Source organism: Oryctolagus cuniculus, chromosome 4, assembly GCF_051225735.1.
Source record: "Oryctolagus cuniculus isolate XC-2025 breed Fujian yellow rabbit chromosome 4, ASM5122573v1, whole genome shotgun sequence".
NCBI classification, from domain to species: domain Eukaryota; kingdom Metazoa; phylum Chordata; class Mammalia; order Lagomorpha; family Leporidae; genus Oryctolagus; species Oryctolagus cuniculus.
Window position 1 is genome coordinate 98,906,447 of NC_142870.1, and position 15,798 is coordinate 98,922,244.

The window sequence follows — 15,798 nt, forward strand, 5'->3', positions numbered from 1 at the left end:
TATATCTATTATCTACTGAAAAGTGCACATGCATTATATAGAGAAATAAATAATTAAATGACAAATGGCAAGCATATTAGTCTGTTTTTCATTACTATAATGAAATACTTGAGGCAAGCCCACTTTTTGGAAAGTGGTTTATTCAGGTCAAAGTTTTGGAGGTTCAAGGGCATTGTTCTGGCATTGGCTCAGATCTGCTGGTGGCTTTCTCGGTGGCAGAGTCCTGAAGTAGCGCATGACATTTCATAGCAAAGGACAGGGAGCACACATGCCTGTACTGTGTTGGGTATGTCATTCCTCACAAAGACGCTAGGATTCAACCATAGGAACTTTACTCTATTGACCTTATCTAAATCTAAACATGTTCTAAAGACCCCCAGCTCTAAACAGCAGAGTTGCATTGTTTCTACCCTCTTACTACCATTAACATATGATTTGTGGATTAAAATCCTGCATGAGTTTAGGGGAATAAATCATATTCAAATCACAGGAGCAAGCAATAAAAATCAGCTTTTGGTTAAAACCAGTTAAGTATGTTATTACTTTATTTCTGCAGAGCATGGAAAATACTTTAGAAGTCATAGAACATTTAACAAATAATGTCCAAGAAAAACTATCAGAGAAGCAAGCCTATTCATTTCAACTACGTAGAGAAACTGAGGAGCAAAAGCCAAAATTAGAAAGAGTAACTAAACAGGTATTGATAGCTTTTAAAAACTGACCTGTCATATTTACATTTTTTTGATGTACCAAATGGTAAACACAAATCTTCCTTTATCCTTTAAAATTTTTAAGTTCTGGAAAATAGGCTTATATAATAATTGGCTGTTGTTTGCCAACAGTGCGCAAAACTCACAAAAGAAATCCGTCTTTTGAAAGGAACAAAAGATGAAACGCTAGAAGAACAAGACATCAAACTTCGTGAAGTTAAACAATTTCATAAGGTCATTGATGAAATGATAGCTGATGTCATAGAAGAAAATGCTGAGATCCATCTTATACTACAAACATATTTTCAACAGGTAGTACATACCCTCTAATAAGAATCTAATACTTCATGAAAAAATTTATAGCATCCATCATAAAATGAAATCTGTTTTTCTTCTACAATGCAGTAGGAGTAATGACTTGCTATTAAATATCATTCCAGAATGGGTTAGAACTACCTACAGCTGGTACTAAAGGCCGTCGCCACAGTTCTAGATCTGCTTCACAGACTTCCCTGTTATCAGCTAGGTAAGTGGAAGATTAAAAAAAAAAAACCTCAACCCCCAGTTGACAGCATGTGAACCCAGTCACTTACCCATAAGCACAGCTGTTGGATTGGCCAGGGCACAGCCTGTGCTCATTTCAACTTCAACTGCCTCCCTGTGTCAGACACTGATTAGATACAGAAGCAGGTGACAGAGCCAAGATTTTCCTTCTGATTTCAGCTGCTGTCCTCATATCTACTATTGCACAAATGCTGATTATCAGCTATTACAGTAGGACAGAGTGAAATCTGACGGTTGGAGTTAGCATTTGGGGTGAACTCCAAGTAGGGGAGGTTTTTTTAAACCACAAAAGGGCAACTTAGATGTACAAGCAAACAGGAGTTTTCTGATTAAAACCACATTCATGAAATTTTACATCAGGATTTGATTTTATAATGCTTTATTTTACTAAAAAAGAAATGAATTTTTTCCTTCTGAAGTTTATTGTTATCCAGAATTCTATTATCAGAGATGTTTCAATTAACATGCTTATTCTGTTGAGAAAATAAAAATTAATGATGATGTTCATTTTAGAATTCAATTACCTAACAGTCAGCAATTGTTTATTACGTTCCACTAGTTCATGTTGATATCATGAGGAAAAAGTGTTTCACTTAGATATTCTACATAAATACACTGAGTACCTACTGAATATCTCTACACTGCCATGAAATATATTTTTAAAACATAGCATTTCAAAACTGTATGGATAGTTTACATATGATCCCACCACTTTATTCCTCAGCATGCCTCTCCCCTTCCACTTCAACTTAAATTTCACATACTATCCTTTTAATTACCATTTTAATTACTCCTGCCATAAATCCTCATCTTTCATTACAATCTTGCAAACCTTTAATGTTTAATGATTCTAAGAAATTGACTGCAATTGCAAACACTTTTCTCACATAAAATATACTGCATTTATTGAAGTATTTATTGAAACTATTAGTTTTCTTTTCCTTTTTTTTGATATTTACCAATGGTCACACTTTTAAAATATATTAGCACTATTAGTATGTACTTTTTGATTTCTTAGGTAGTTATGGTATCTTTTGCCAGTAATGGGAGAGTCTATATTAATATAAAAAATTTGTATTACATTTACAGTATTCTGCTTTCTTCTAGGTCATCCAGCAGTACAAGTTCTTTGGCTTCTCAGACTTCAATTAAAGTACTAGAGCTCAGCTTCCCAGACTCCTCTGCACTAGCAGACAGCAGTGCTAAGCAAGCTAGTGCTAGTAGTAGCTTTAGTAGCAAAAAGAGCAGCAAATAAACTATTTTGAACAAGTTGTAAACACAAAAATCTCATGTTAAAACAGTAAATCTTTTTCTATGCTTTTGTGTGCTTTACAATGATATATGTATCTAGTGAAATGGTGTTGGAAATAGAAAATGACCAAAAGTTTTATCCAGCAAAAAAGTACTGGTAGTTTAAAAATTAGTTTTCCTACTATTTTCTTCATACAAAAGGAAAGTAACAGATTTCAACAAACCTACATGTTTTACAAGCATAAGGAAAATGGTGTTTTTTATTGTATTGACATCTGTCAGGTTAAAAAACACACTTGTTTAATGAAACTACGCTCACATAACAATCTTTCTGGTAGAAATTTCTTAACATTCATTGTACTAGTAAGTGTTTCTAACAATAACAAGAATCCCAAGTTGTTTTCTTTATTCAAAGAGATATTTCCTGATTTTGAGTGGGGGAGAACCTGTTACAAGCAGTTTCTCCTTTTGGTATAATTTTCAACCAAGAAGTTCTGTTACCTCCCTTCTACCAAAGGAAACAATTCATAAGGAAAAAAACACTATCAATGAAAAATGCATCTTAAATTTCTGAGAATTACTCCATACTGTGAAATAAATCATATGCATTAAAGAGTTTATTCTCAAAATATAGCCACCCAAGCATACATTTTTGAAATTTTGATTTAATAAATAAAATTGGATGTGATTTTATTTGTAATAAGAATTCTATAAATTTACAATGGAGATAGACCATCAGATCTAGAATTAGTTTTTCCAGTTAATACTTTATTGTAATGTATCCAACATTTTGAACTCTTGGTACAGAGTGCTGAATACTAGGCTATAAAACTGGATTCCAAATAAAGAGATCAGAATTCATATCCATAAATGTCTTCTTCAAACGTTGGGAAATATATGTTGTGACAGCTGTCACTGTTTTAGAACCATAATTTTTACTTCTTTCTGAAAAGCAGTAGTGGTAATAAATGTTTCTCCTATCATTTTTTGTTTTGTTTTAGAAACAGCAAATAACAGGTGTAGTGAAGTCCAGTAAGTAAGATGAGTGAAAAGATAATTCTGGCTAAAATGCTGCTTTGTAAATTTTTTGGAAGTTGAAATATTAAACACTGAATTCTACGAAGGTGGGGGTTGTGTTTTATTTGCTCTGTGATAGTTACTTCTTTAAGATTTCCCCCCTTGGAATTTATGATACTAACAGTGACCTACAAGTTTGTTGAAATAATTGGATAATATGAACAATGCACAGGTCTGGGCAAACAGTAACTGCACTATTAAAGATTTCTATTACTAAGTCATAACCATGAACCTAGCATTGTTACTTGCTGGGTAAACAGAATCTTTGGATCAGCACACAGGTCTACATTTAATCCTTAAACAGTCGTGACTTCAGTGTAATAATGCTGAATGGTCAGATAAAGGATCAATCCCTCTATCTCCTAATATGGAGTTATCTTAACATCCAAAAAACCATGCTTCATCTACTTCTGGAAATCACAACAGTAAACCCGTTTATGTACAAAATATAGATGTACTATGTTGACAAAAATTGTTGAAGATGTCACTGCAGATTTTGGACAATGCAAACCTCTAATAGGTTTTTGCTGTAATGAGATTCTTGAACATACACTTAGAAACTGGTTAAGTTTAATATGCCCCAGGAAAGAGGTCTTGGGAAAGTTGGAATTTTTAAATTCCGGCAGCCTGTATACTAAGGCATTATCCTAACTTTAAAATAAAATTGTGTGGGGCTGGCACTGTGGCATAGTAAGTTACGCCTCTGCTGTGGTGCCAGCATCCCATATGGCCACCAGTTCGAGTTCCAGTTGTTCCACTTCCAATCAAGCTCCCAGCTGATGGCCTGGGAAAACAGTGGAAGATGGCCCAAGTGCTTGGACCCCTGCACCCACATGGGAAACCTGCAAGAAGCTCCTGGCTCCTGATCAGCCCAGCTCTGGCCATTGAGGCCATGTGGGGAGTGAACCAGCGAATGGAAGACCTCTCTCTATAACTTGGCCTCTCAAATAAATAACCTTAAAAAATTAAAATGTGATAAAATGTATGTAAAATAGTAAACTGTATTATGCATTCCAAAAGGTCAAAGGCTGCATCACCGGGCAGTTATCAGTCTTTAGCAGCATCACTAAGTAGATGACACTAAGTTATTGATACACAGAAATGAAGACTCATCTTAAGATGTGTTTCTGGGTGCAAGGAATAATGCCTAACTAACTGACACATTTCTATTTCCACTTTCTATTGCTTCTGACAAGGGTTTCTTTTCCTTGTTTCCTGGCAAAACAAATTTTAGACTTTCCATGAGGCTCCCATCACTGGAGTTTGAAGGACATAAATAGTAAGCTCAGAACTTAAAATTCTGGTATTTTACTGTTGGCAAGAACTGCAACATGGAATAAGGAGATGCAAGTTTCTTCTCATTCTACCTCATGTAGACCTCTGTAGAGGGATACCTGTTTACCCATCCACCTGTAACACCTAGTGTTATGAATAACAGGATTCAAAGCCCATGTGATCAACAGCTTGTGACATCTTATTATGGAAAGTTTCTACAGTTGTTATACACCCAATACCTGTGATTTCTATGTGTATCTCCCAAGAGTACACTATACTGTTTTCAGTAAATCTGGGAAGCTATTTACAACTCAAGTTTCTTCTTTAAACTCTACTTGCTGAAATTTGAGTAAAGCCAAGCTCTGGCTGGTCAAGTTATTTATTCAGATCCTGAGAAAGGAAGACACTGGGGAAGCATCAAGGAAGAAGTTAAAAGAAAAGCATAAATGCAGGCCAGCTCTAGCTTATTTAAAAACATGCCTAGTGCCTTCTTGACTGAACATTTGCAGTACTAAAATAGTTTCCCAATATTTTTTCCCTAAAAGAAAACCACAGTTAGAGCATGCTTCTCTGCCATAGCTCTCTATGTGCTAACAGGATTCTTTTCTATTCTTATTTACTGTCACTTGGAATATGGTCTTTAAGAGTCTTGCCAATATTTAAGGTTAAAAACTTCCTTATGGCTGTAATATCAGCAATAACATGAAATAGAGCAGTGAGGCGGGCTCCTATTTAGCTTTCATGGTCCTATTTCTAAGGTACTCACTAAGCTGGATAGAAAAAACCATTCCCCACTCATTTTAATTAAATCAGGCTTTAGAGGGAAATTAAGACATCATTTTAAAATATAAAAAATTTAAACAAATGATGGATATAAACTAGTATTCAAGGACCAAACATATAACCTCTTTCAAAAACTGTGGGCTTTTAATTTAACAGAAAAAAATTAAAATAATGTTTGATGAAAACAGAGTTCAATACACAAAATTTAATTTTTTTCAAACAGTGAGTTCAGGTGAGCCCAGGAATTCTCATACCCCATAATACAATGAAGCAGCAGTACATTCAGAGAATTACCTTTAGGTGAAGCGGTTTATACTGTCAGAGTAAGAAATATACTATACATAAACTTATGAAATTCCTAAAAATCAAGCTGTGACAAGGGGACCTACAACTGTAACATAAAATCTGAGAAAAGCTAAAAAGCATTTGCTTTCTGTAATCTTTGCACCGGACTACTAATAACTAAAACACCCCAAAGTTTTTATTAACAGCATTTAGTATAATGGTGCTGATTTTTGGCACCTTAATTTTTTGGCTTATTTCCCTTTTCTTTCTCAAATTCAGCTATCTGATTAAATATATTGAGAAGATTTTGAGGTAAATCTTTTTTAATTCTGCTTTCTGATTGCTCTTTGTTATTTAGTTCCTCTTCTTCTGGAACCTCTGTTTTGTTTTCCTCCCCGTAATTGTCCTGTCTTTCATAGTCTCCTTGATTTGTATTTAATCGATACCTTTGCTCATGTCTACTGAAATCACGTGATCCTGAATAAGTATACTTTTTATATTTTTCCACTGACTTCCAAGAGTATTCTGAGCTTGCTGGTGAAGTAGAATACCTCCCAGAACCTGGTTCCCACCTTCTATAGTGCTCTTTTCTTCCCTCTGTATCTTTTTCAAACCTCCTATAACCATACATTTTTGTCTTGTCCTCTGAATTCCTACAGGAGGAATCTGAGGAATTTCTTCTACCAGAAAAGTATCTTTCTGATTTATATGGCTTTTCAGTTTTGCTGCTACTTGCCTGGGTTTTATAGCTATTATAAAAATCTTTTGAATCTTCAGACCTACCTCCATAATCATCCGGAATTTCAACTGAAGATGAAGAGAGCGGGCATCTTTCTTTCTCTTTTACCTGTGTCTTTTGATATTGTGACCTATCTTGCTTTTCCAGCAGTTTTTCCACTTCTTGCTTTTGGTTAAGGAAAGATGCTGAAGTATTAGTTGGAACAGGGTAGCATTCATCTATCCTATTCTGATCTACCTGATTTGAGGATGCCCTAGATGAATGCCTTTTCGAACTTCGAGAAGACTCTGAACGGTTCCTCTTATGTTTCTTATGCCTTTTGTGACCAGAAGATGAAGAGGATGATGAAGAAGAAACTGATTCATCAGCAGACGAAACACTTGAAGATGAAGAAGTCGATTTTCTTCTTTTCTTTCTTAGCCTAAAAAAGGTAGTTAACTCATCAGATATGTTAAATACAAAAATTTTCCTAAATTAGCCATAAACTTTCATCCTATTTTGTTTCTTTTAAAGATTTTATAAAAACTGTGGCTCAGATAAATGACATAAGAAGTCATCAAAAAGTTCAAGGAAAGTGTATATTGTGAAAAAACCAGGAATGGATTTCCATTTTTGAGTATCAAAATAAATATCTTTTAATTCCATTTTTCTAAGGACTTTTTGAAGTACTCTCATAAAATAATCTGTTATTACAAGATCCAATTTTACTACCAACTGTGAATTTTGGGGAAAAGATACTTGTGCAGCTAGGTGTCACTGTAACAAATTCACGGTTCTGAAAGTCTGACAGTGACATTTCTAATACTATCTGAACACCTAAGTAGAGGATTAAAGTTTTTTAACTGCTATTGTCATAGTTTTTGTACCTCAGCATGACTGGCATTTTGGCCAAATAATTCTTTGTTGACGGAAGGAGTGGGGGCTGTCGTGTGTGTGTGTGTGTGTGTGTGTGTGTGTGTGAGACACAGTGTTTCATAGCTCCCCTGATCTCTACCCACGAGATGCCAGTAGCAGTTTATTAGTTAAGACAACCAAAATTATCACCAGACATTGCCAAATATCCTCTGGGGAACAAAACCTCTGCCAGCTGTGAACCACTGCTCTAGTTTTCCCTAACATAAAAATAATTAGAATAACTTATCTTGTGTTTTATTTCTAAGGTTAATGTGTTTTTTTCTTTTAAGGACTGAAGCATTAGATTCCACTTTGTTTAATCTCTTACAGGAAAATGGACAAGCATATTTGTTAAAAATTTTAAGTCACTGTTTAAAATTTGAAATACTTTTTATACTTACTTTACCTCCATGTGGTACTTTGGGTTCTAACTAGTAGTTGCCTTAAGTTAAAAAACACTGAATGTCATAGTTTACCTTTTCTCTTCTTTTAAGAGCTTACGCAATTTTTCTGCACTTGTTTCTATTTTCTTTGTTTTCTGTTTTTCTTCCTTTTCAGCTTGTTTTTCTCTTAATTCCAAAGATTTCTTTTAGAACCCAGATATCGGAAAAAACCACACGTTAAAAATAGCAGAATATATAAAACCCAGCATTCAAAAGACCACCCCCCAACCAGAAACCCAATTCAATATTACCAATCACCATATAGCCAGCATTAAACAGGTATTTTTTTTAAACATTAAAAAAAAATCATACAGATGTTGGCATTAATCATTGGGATGGCCAGTACAGTATTGAGGACCATATTGCAGTTGGTATCCCATGAAAAAAGGGGAAGCCATTGCAGTGGTACCCCATGACCCAAAGTGCAAGAAAGGTAAAATATAGAACACAAGAAAGTCATTTTAAAAAATTAAAACAGGACACAAATTTTACAAATAAAATTCAAATAAAGACATGCCATTAAGGTGAATTGAGGAGGCAATCATCATGTTCAAATACAAACCATTTTAAAAATAGCACAGCCCAGTTGGATGCATGATTACATAAGAAACCATTTTCCAGTTTGTGGATGGGGATGAGCAGCACCAGATGTCACAGACACAGCAGCAATGGTCCAGTTCAGAAGAAAATGCATGAGAAAACATCATCATCAGTATTACAGGAAAAGGAAGTTTAAAATATGTCTCAAAAAGGTTTTTTAAGTTGGCTCAATTACAGTAGCAACACTGATAATTTCATAACCAGCAGGTAAGCTCACTACAAGGACAGTTCTCAAAACCACAAACCACATTTAGGCAACAGGAATCTTCTCATGGGATTATTTTTACTTTTAAGGGTAAATAAGAAGAGGCACTATAAGGCAATGTCAGGCCCAATTAGGAAAAGCTAGATCTAGAAAGGCACTTTTCATAATGCCTCACTTCTAGAATGGTTTTCTGTAAAAGACAATTAAGTTTTGGTATTAACTTTAAATATCATTCTATTTCTAAGAGGAAATAAAGAATCACCTGCATATATTTATGGAGTTTCTGCAAAGCATCCTCTGCATCTTTAAAGGTCTCATCCAGAGCCAAAGCTTTCTTATAGTAACTTTCAGCATTTAAAAACTTTTCTTCTTCTTCTAACCTAAATTTGAAAGAAAGATTTTTTTTTTTTTTTTGTAAAAACAAAAGTACTCAAATATACTTATAGATCAGAGTGTTATTTAAGAGAACTTTATCATGGAAACATCATGTTTACCAAGACATTCCAAAATGAACAATACTTAAGTAACATGCTTTTTACTCTATTTGGTATTAATATACTACATACACAGAAGTCCATTACTAGTAACTAAAACCATACTAAGCATCCAAAACAGGCACATTTCTGTAATGATACATAAAAGCATATGACAAATCAATGTCTGGAAACAGTATGACCTTGAGCGTAAGTCTGTTATGAAAAATCAGAATTAGAAAATTTAACTATAGGGTGGTAAAAGGACTCTGTAAAATGCTTTTAGTTCTTAGACAAACTACTATAAAATAAAAACGATGGGATCACCTTTGCGTCAACAGATTGGATGCTGTAAGGAATGAGTCAAAGATGAGCAATGTTTATGGCTTGTGTAACTGGTTGGTGTAAGCTAAGTGACATTGCCAGCATCTCAGGACAGTAACATAATTATAAGTTTGTTCTTAATGATCTACTTTTCCATTTAATCTAAATTTATGGATTTTACTGGACTAAATGGAGTAATAGGATAATATGACAGCAAAACCTTGGAACCACAGAACACTCTATTCATATTTGACTTTGTGCTATTAAAATGATGAATTAAGATTAAATTCACCATTAAAACAAAAAATTTTAATGCATATTCAGAAAAAGAATGCTTACCTAATCTCTTATCCTTTTGCATTTATATTTCTTTTTTTTATGATTTTTAAAAATTTGACAGATAGAGTTAGTGAGAGAAAGAGACAGAGAGAAAGGTCTTCCTTCCCTTGGTTCACCCCCGATCCGAAGCCAGGAGCCAGGTGCTTCCTCCCAGTCTCCCATGCGGGTGCAGGGGCCCAAGCTCTTGAGCTATCCTCCACTGCCTTTCCGAGCTACAGCAGAGAGCTGGACTGGAAGAGGAGCAACCGGGACTAGAACCCGCACCCATATGGGATGCCGGCACCACAGGCGGAGGATTAACCAAGTGAGCCATGGCGCTGGCCCTGCATTTATATTTCTATATAATGAAAACAGATATTCAGAAAAATGAACTTCAGACATTAAAATATCTCCAATCTTAAAGAATCTCAGCAACTAGAAGATTAAAATGGACTATATCTAAAACAAATTGTCAACCAATATTAAAATGAAGATTTTACACGACGTGAAGCTAACATTACTATTTCCTACATTAAGATTTTATAGTACTTGAAGATTAGACGTCTACTATTAAACAAAACCCAATACTTACTGCCCTCCTCTTTCTACAAGTGTCTGGCAGAGGTATTTTCTTGCATTTCTGTGAGTAGGACAGTTTTCTAATGCAAGCTCAAAATCCTCTATTGCTTTGTTCAGACTTCCTTTTGTTGCATATCTAGAGACATGAAATAAAATTAGATGAATGTAGCATGTGAGGTAGTCTTAAATGTTAGTCACATTTATCTTGTAAATGTTCCTGAAAATCCACAATTCACTTACAAGGCTCCACGTGCGACTAAAGCTTCCACATTTTGTTTGTCGATTTCCAAAGCTTTATTATATTCATTCATAGCATCCACATGTCGTCCAACCTTAAAATAATCAACTCCAATCTTCACACTAAAGAAAATGTTAGTGCAAACACATTTTAAAATCAAATGTCATAAAATTTGAATTATTTTAGTTTTCAAAATACTCCCAAGATATGTAAGATGCATTTTGTCTCTACATTTTTATAAAATATACATTATAAAGTATATACATTTTATATGTTTATGAAACAGCTATTAACTTTTATAAAACATACATTATAAAATATATACATTTTTATATGTTTATGAAACAGCTATTAACTTCTATTATGTTTACAACCTAAGATGACTTACTCTCATAAAAACCAAATGTCCAAAAGACATCATCTTAATTCATTTTTAACAAATTTTAGTCAAGATGATAAGCATGCCTGCTTTACCCCAACCTTTTAGACCAGAAATGTAATATTTATAAATACATTCTTCATACCATTTTAAAGCCCAAGATGCAGATTGTTTCTTTCTCAATGCAGAAGCGAAATCATCTTCAGAGAAATTTTTGCTATAAAAAAAATTAAACTGTAAATTAAATACTTTTTAAGTAACTACACTTCATCATACCTGATAAATTCACAGAAAAGGAGTAAAACCCAAATTTGTATGTAGCAAAATCCTTGTACCACAAATGATTAATGTGAAACAATATTTTTCTTTACCTTAAAAAAAAAATCCTCATAAGTTTCTTCATTCTTCTCTACTTGTTTATGTGTCACACATCTAACCATTTATAAGAAATTCCAGGCCAGAAGGAGATGGGATCACCTTGTTCAACTTTTGGCATTTTCTTGCTGCTAGGCTTTGAATAGTCAAATATGGCCTTTTCAGCTTTGCAGCTTAAGCTCAGCACCATTATCCTTACCACCCATGAGAATAACACTGATTTACTATACCTTTGCAGGCCTCTCATTAAAGATGGTGGATTAGATTCATCTATTCCTAGTTTTTCAAGAAGGAATTCAACTACTCCTGGATTAACAAATCCCAACGAACTCTGCATGATATTTTCATAGGAATCTAAAGAATTGCTACTTAGTTCAACACTCCTCCTTAAAACAAAACACAAAGACAAAAACATAGTAACTAACTTATTACATTTCATTTCTACTAAAGAAATAACATTATCATTTAAAGTTTAAATACTAATAACATTTTATATGATGGCACAGCAATATATGACTCCTTCTACCAAGCTAAAGTAATTAAAAAAAGAAAAAATTTGCATTAAGAGAAATTAAAATTTCACTTGACTGTCAGATATTTAACAAAATTTGCTATTTTATATCCAATAATTTTTATAAGAAATTATATTGAAATAACATGGATAAATTACCTATAGTACAAAGGAAGTTCTTCAGAGCTAATTACACCTAATTTAATGCCAGACAGGTGTGGTGGAAGAGATGAGCTATACAGAGATACTGCAAGCTTTTCATGGTATCTGTCAATATCCTTGATTCCAGCTAAATAAGAGAGAGAGAAACTATGCTGATTTGTAAGAAAATGTAAACATCAAAAGCAAACTTAACAAATACTACCTGAATAACACTCAATTTTTAAATTTAACAAAAAATACCAACATCGCTACTTAAAAAAATTATTTTCATTTTATTTAAAAGACAGGGAGAGACAGACAATTGGCTCAATACTCAAATGCCTGCAACGGCCAGGGCTGTGCCAGCTTGAAATCAAGAGGCCAGAACCCAGAACATGTCTCCCACATGAATGGCAGGACTCCAACTATTTGAACTATCACTTGCTGCCTCTTTGGGTATACACAGAAAGCGGAATGGTGAGTGGAATTAAACCCAGGCAATCCAGTATGTGATGTGGGAATCCCAAGCCATATTTAAGCACTGTGCCAAACACTCGCCCCAACAGTTGTTAGGTTTTTATTAGCATGATGAAGCTGATCACCTCGAATGATGTCACCAGTTTGGTAATATGATAAAGGATCCCCATGGTTACTGTGAGAAGGTACATCTCTTAAAGGACAAAGAGCCTGCAACAAAAAGTATTTTAAAACATCAGGTATTTCACTCTTTGGTAAGAACAAGGTCTTCTTTGATTTTAAATGTTCAACATGGACAGCTAATTGTTGACATAAACTTTAAAAACAACCAACTCCTTAAAGTCTAAATTTAAATGAGAATTTTAGTTACAAGTAATTTCTGTGTCCAAACAGTAAAATATGTCTTCTGGTTCAGTTCAAAAACTAAAGTCTCAAAAACAAAACTAAACTACCAGGATTCTAAATATCACATCTTTTAAAGTGATATGTTATTTCAAATTCAGGACTATTTATCTTGGGCAAAACACAACATACAGATCACATTTTTTTTATCATAAATATACTGACAACAGCAACTTTTCTCTAAATTATCAACATATAAGAGCCTAATGCCAAATATTCAATAATTAACACTATGTTCAACTGAAGTACAAAAAATCAATCAACCTCATCTTGTCCGCTGATGTTATCCTTGAGTATTTAAAAAGGACAATGCTCTGCCAGAGTCCAAAACTAGAAATCAAGAATGTAACTCTGCAACTCTTTCGCTAACAACTTTTGCAAATAAAAAGCTATTTTGTTTTTTTTCCAATTACTGCTTATTTAGTTCTCAAAAGTATCTGGACAGATACTTAAGCACAATTGGATTGAAAGATATAATTCCTGCACTGCGGAGACTTTATCAGAAACAGAAGTAATCCACATAACTGAAAAATGAGTAACTTACTGTGATTTCTAAGTGGGATATATCTCTCATGATGCCACTTCCTAAACAGATCAATACCATGAAAAAACCGAATTCTCGAATGGAACTGATTCTACCAATGACTATATCACCACGCTCAATATCTCGGAAAAACAGCTCTCTCCGGTCCATGCTAGGTATCTCCATGAACTGCTCTAAAGGTGGCATGACTGCATAATGATCTGAAAAAAAAAGTTAATAAAATCAGTAACAATAGCTCCGAGTCCCGTTTCAGCCCGAGTATTGTTAAACGAAGCTGCAATTTTTACAAGATCTTAAGACTAAACTCACCTTCATTGTCTTCATTAACTTCGGAATTTGCAGGTGTGTCTGACTTCCAGGAAAGCGCAAAAAGCAGATCTGCTTTCTTGGAAATGAATTTTTGTATTTCAATGTTGTCAACTCTCTTCTCTTTCCTTAAAAAAGAAACAAATGCTATTTAAACTGGTGCATGTGAGAGGCGAGCGTTTCCTTAAGAGCTTTCCTGACCCCATCCGTTCCAGGCGCGACACCTAACCCCCGGGAGAAAAAGTGTCCAGACGTTCCCTCATTCGCCAACCAGGGCGTGGAAGGCGGGGACACTTAAAAAATGACGCCTCCAGCAGCAGACGCCAAAGCTAAAGTGCCACAAAGTTCAGAGGGCAGCCCGCGGAGACCCGCACCAGGGGCGCCCATCTTCCCGTCGGCCTTCCGCCCCGTGGGCGCGGTGCCGCGGTCCTGGAGCCTCCAGCGGCCTCCCCGACTCCCGAGCGGCAGTGGCGCCGCAGTCCCCTTACCTGCCCTGTAACTGGGGCTGGAGCGGCGGGCCCCGGGCAGGCTCGGCCGCCGACCCCAGGAGGCTCCGGAAGTGCGGATTGTCCTGCTGTTCGCTCCGCAGCAGGGAGAGCAAGGACGGGCCATGGCAATTCAGCGACTGCCGCAGAAGGTCCCGGTCCATGGCTGCAGGGACCTGCGGGGCTTCCGGGGCGCTGCTAGTATTTTGCCCCGTGTCCGCTACTTGAGCTCCGAAGCACAGTTGAAGGCAGCCCGAAGGCGGCCGGAAGCACACATCACAGCCACTTACAGGGTTGCCTCCCGGAAGTGTTCCGGGGCCGCCCCCAGCGGCGGGGCGGCGGAGCTCAGTCCAGATCTCGCGACGCTGAGCGAGACTACGGAAGCCCGAAGGACTGGGCAAAGGATTTCCTGAGCTAAGAGCTGACTGGGGTTCCGGTGATAGATGTGTGTGAGAATCTTACTTTTTAAGATTCGTGTGATAATATTATATAGAAATAGATTAAAATGCAGGAGAAAGGAAGGACGCTAGCGTTTATTAAGCAGTCGGAATTGTATTTTGTTTTCATATCTCGTTTACTCCTAGTGATTTTAGAGTTGTAAGACCAGAATGACTTTAACGTCTGGACATGAATATGTATCTACACATATACACATACTTTCTTTAGTTTGTCTCAGTGGTTTCTCAAGACTGAGTGTCCTTAAGACTTACTGTATAATATAATGTGCACAAAAGTCAGTATACCATACTCGAGGGTAATTCAAGTGACTTTTAAAAGTAATTTTGACGTTGGTGCCCCGTTCCTGCTTACTGACTTAAGATCCTAACCACAGAATCTCATTTCACTTCGATTTTAGAGATTGAGGAACCAGGCTCAGAGTGTCTGAGTAAATTACTAAATGTCACCTAACTAGTAAGAAGCTAGTGTTTGGATTCCAGCTTAGGTCTTGATAGATCTTGACAGAGTTGCTAGAGAGAATATCTTATCATTAACTTTAATTTTGAAGTAATGTGGCTCTGTTTTATTTCAATGTAGTGAAATCTGTTACCATTTTAAGTATGTGTAGCTCAGTAAAGTCTTCTTGAAAAGAAGTAAGTGGTAGCAGATAGTCTTCCTTTCTCTAGTAACGTGTATTTAGGGCAACTAATTTGCTAATTACCATCTATATGGGGAATCTCAAGTATATAATATAATGTTTGACCTTAAGATACTAAAGAACAAACTAAACACAGGGTTCTCAGAGAAAGGAAATGATGTAGTTCAGAGCAGAAATCTATCAAATAATGAATAGAAAACTATAAAAACATCAATGAAAGGAAGAGTTGATGTTTTGAAAAAATTAAAATCAACAAACCCTTACTAAGAAAAAATAGTGTAAAAACTCAAATACAATCAGAAATGAAAGTAATGAACACCTCAG

The 15,798-nt window shown here is 35.6% G+C and overlaps 2 protein-coding genes across 6 annotated transcripts in view; one reads left to right on the forward strand and one right to left on the reverse strand.

Annotated features, from left to right (window-relative positions):
- Positions 1-3,701, forward strand: part of CCDC39 (coiled-coil domain 39 molecular ruler complex subunit) — a 43,092-nt gene extending 39,391 nt beyond the window's left edge. The window contains exons 17-20 of one of the 2 annotated variants that reach the window (XM_070072467.2): positions 557-697; positions 843-1,022; positions 1,151-1,236; positions 2,382-3,701. In XM_070072467.2, the coding sequence (XP_069928568.2) occupies positions 557-697; positions 843-1,022; positions 1,151-1,236; positions 2,382-2,529 (555 nt within the window). In that variant the 3' untranslated portion in view covers positions 2,530-3,701. The remainder of the gene's footprint in view (positions 1-556; positions 698-842; positions 1,023-1,150; positions 1,237-2,381) is intronic. The other variant, XM_089330905.1, reaches the window with a different exon arrangement.
- Positions 3,702-5,785: 2,084 nt separating this feature from the next.
- On the reverse strand, positions 5,786-14,760 carry TTC14 (tetratricopeptide repeat domain 14). 4 transcript variants are annotated; one of them, XR_016232539.1, is made up of 12 exons: positions 14,382-14,724; positions 13,897-14,021; positions 13,588-13,787; positions 12,767-12,851; positions 12,183-12,312; positions 11,743-11,898; positions 11,283-11,354; positions 10,761-10,880; positions 10,534-10,656; positions 9,089-9,206; positions 8,055-8,147; positions 5,786-7,105 (listed from the first exon to the last, which is right to left on the reverse strand). XR_016232539.1 is itself a non-coding variant. In XM_002716445.6 (12 exons), the coding sequence occupies exons 1-12, from the start codon at positions 14,540-14,542 to the stop codon at positions 6,184-6,186; spliced, it is 2,322 nt and encodes a 773-aa protein (XP_002716491.1). In that variant the 5' UTR covers positions 14,543-14,760; the 3' UTR covers positions 5,786-6,183. The 4 variants fall into 4 exon arrangements, 2 of the variants coding, with proteins under 2 accessions (XP_002716491.1, XP_089187032.1); XR_007924612.3 differs by having other exon boundaries at positions 8,055-8,164; positions 8,584-9,206; XM_002716445.6 differs by having other exon boundaries at positions 8,055-8,164; positions 14,382-14,760.
- Positions 14,761-15,798: the final 1,038 nt, after the last annotated feature.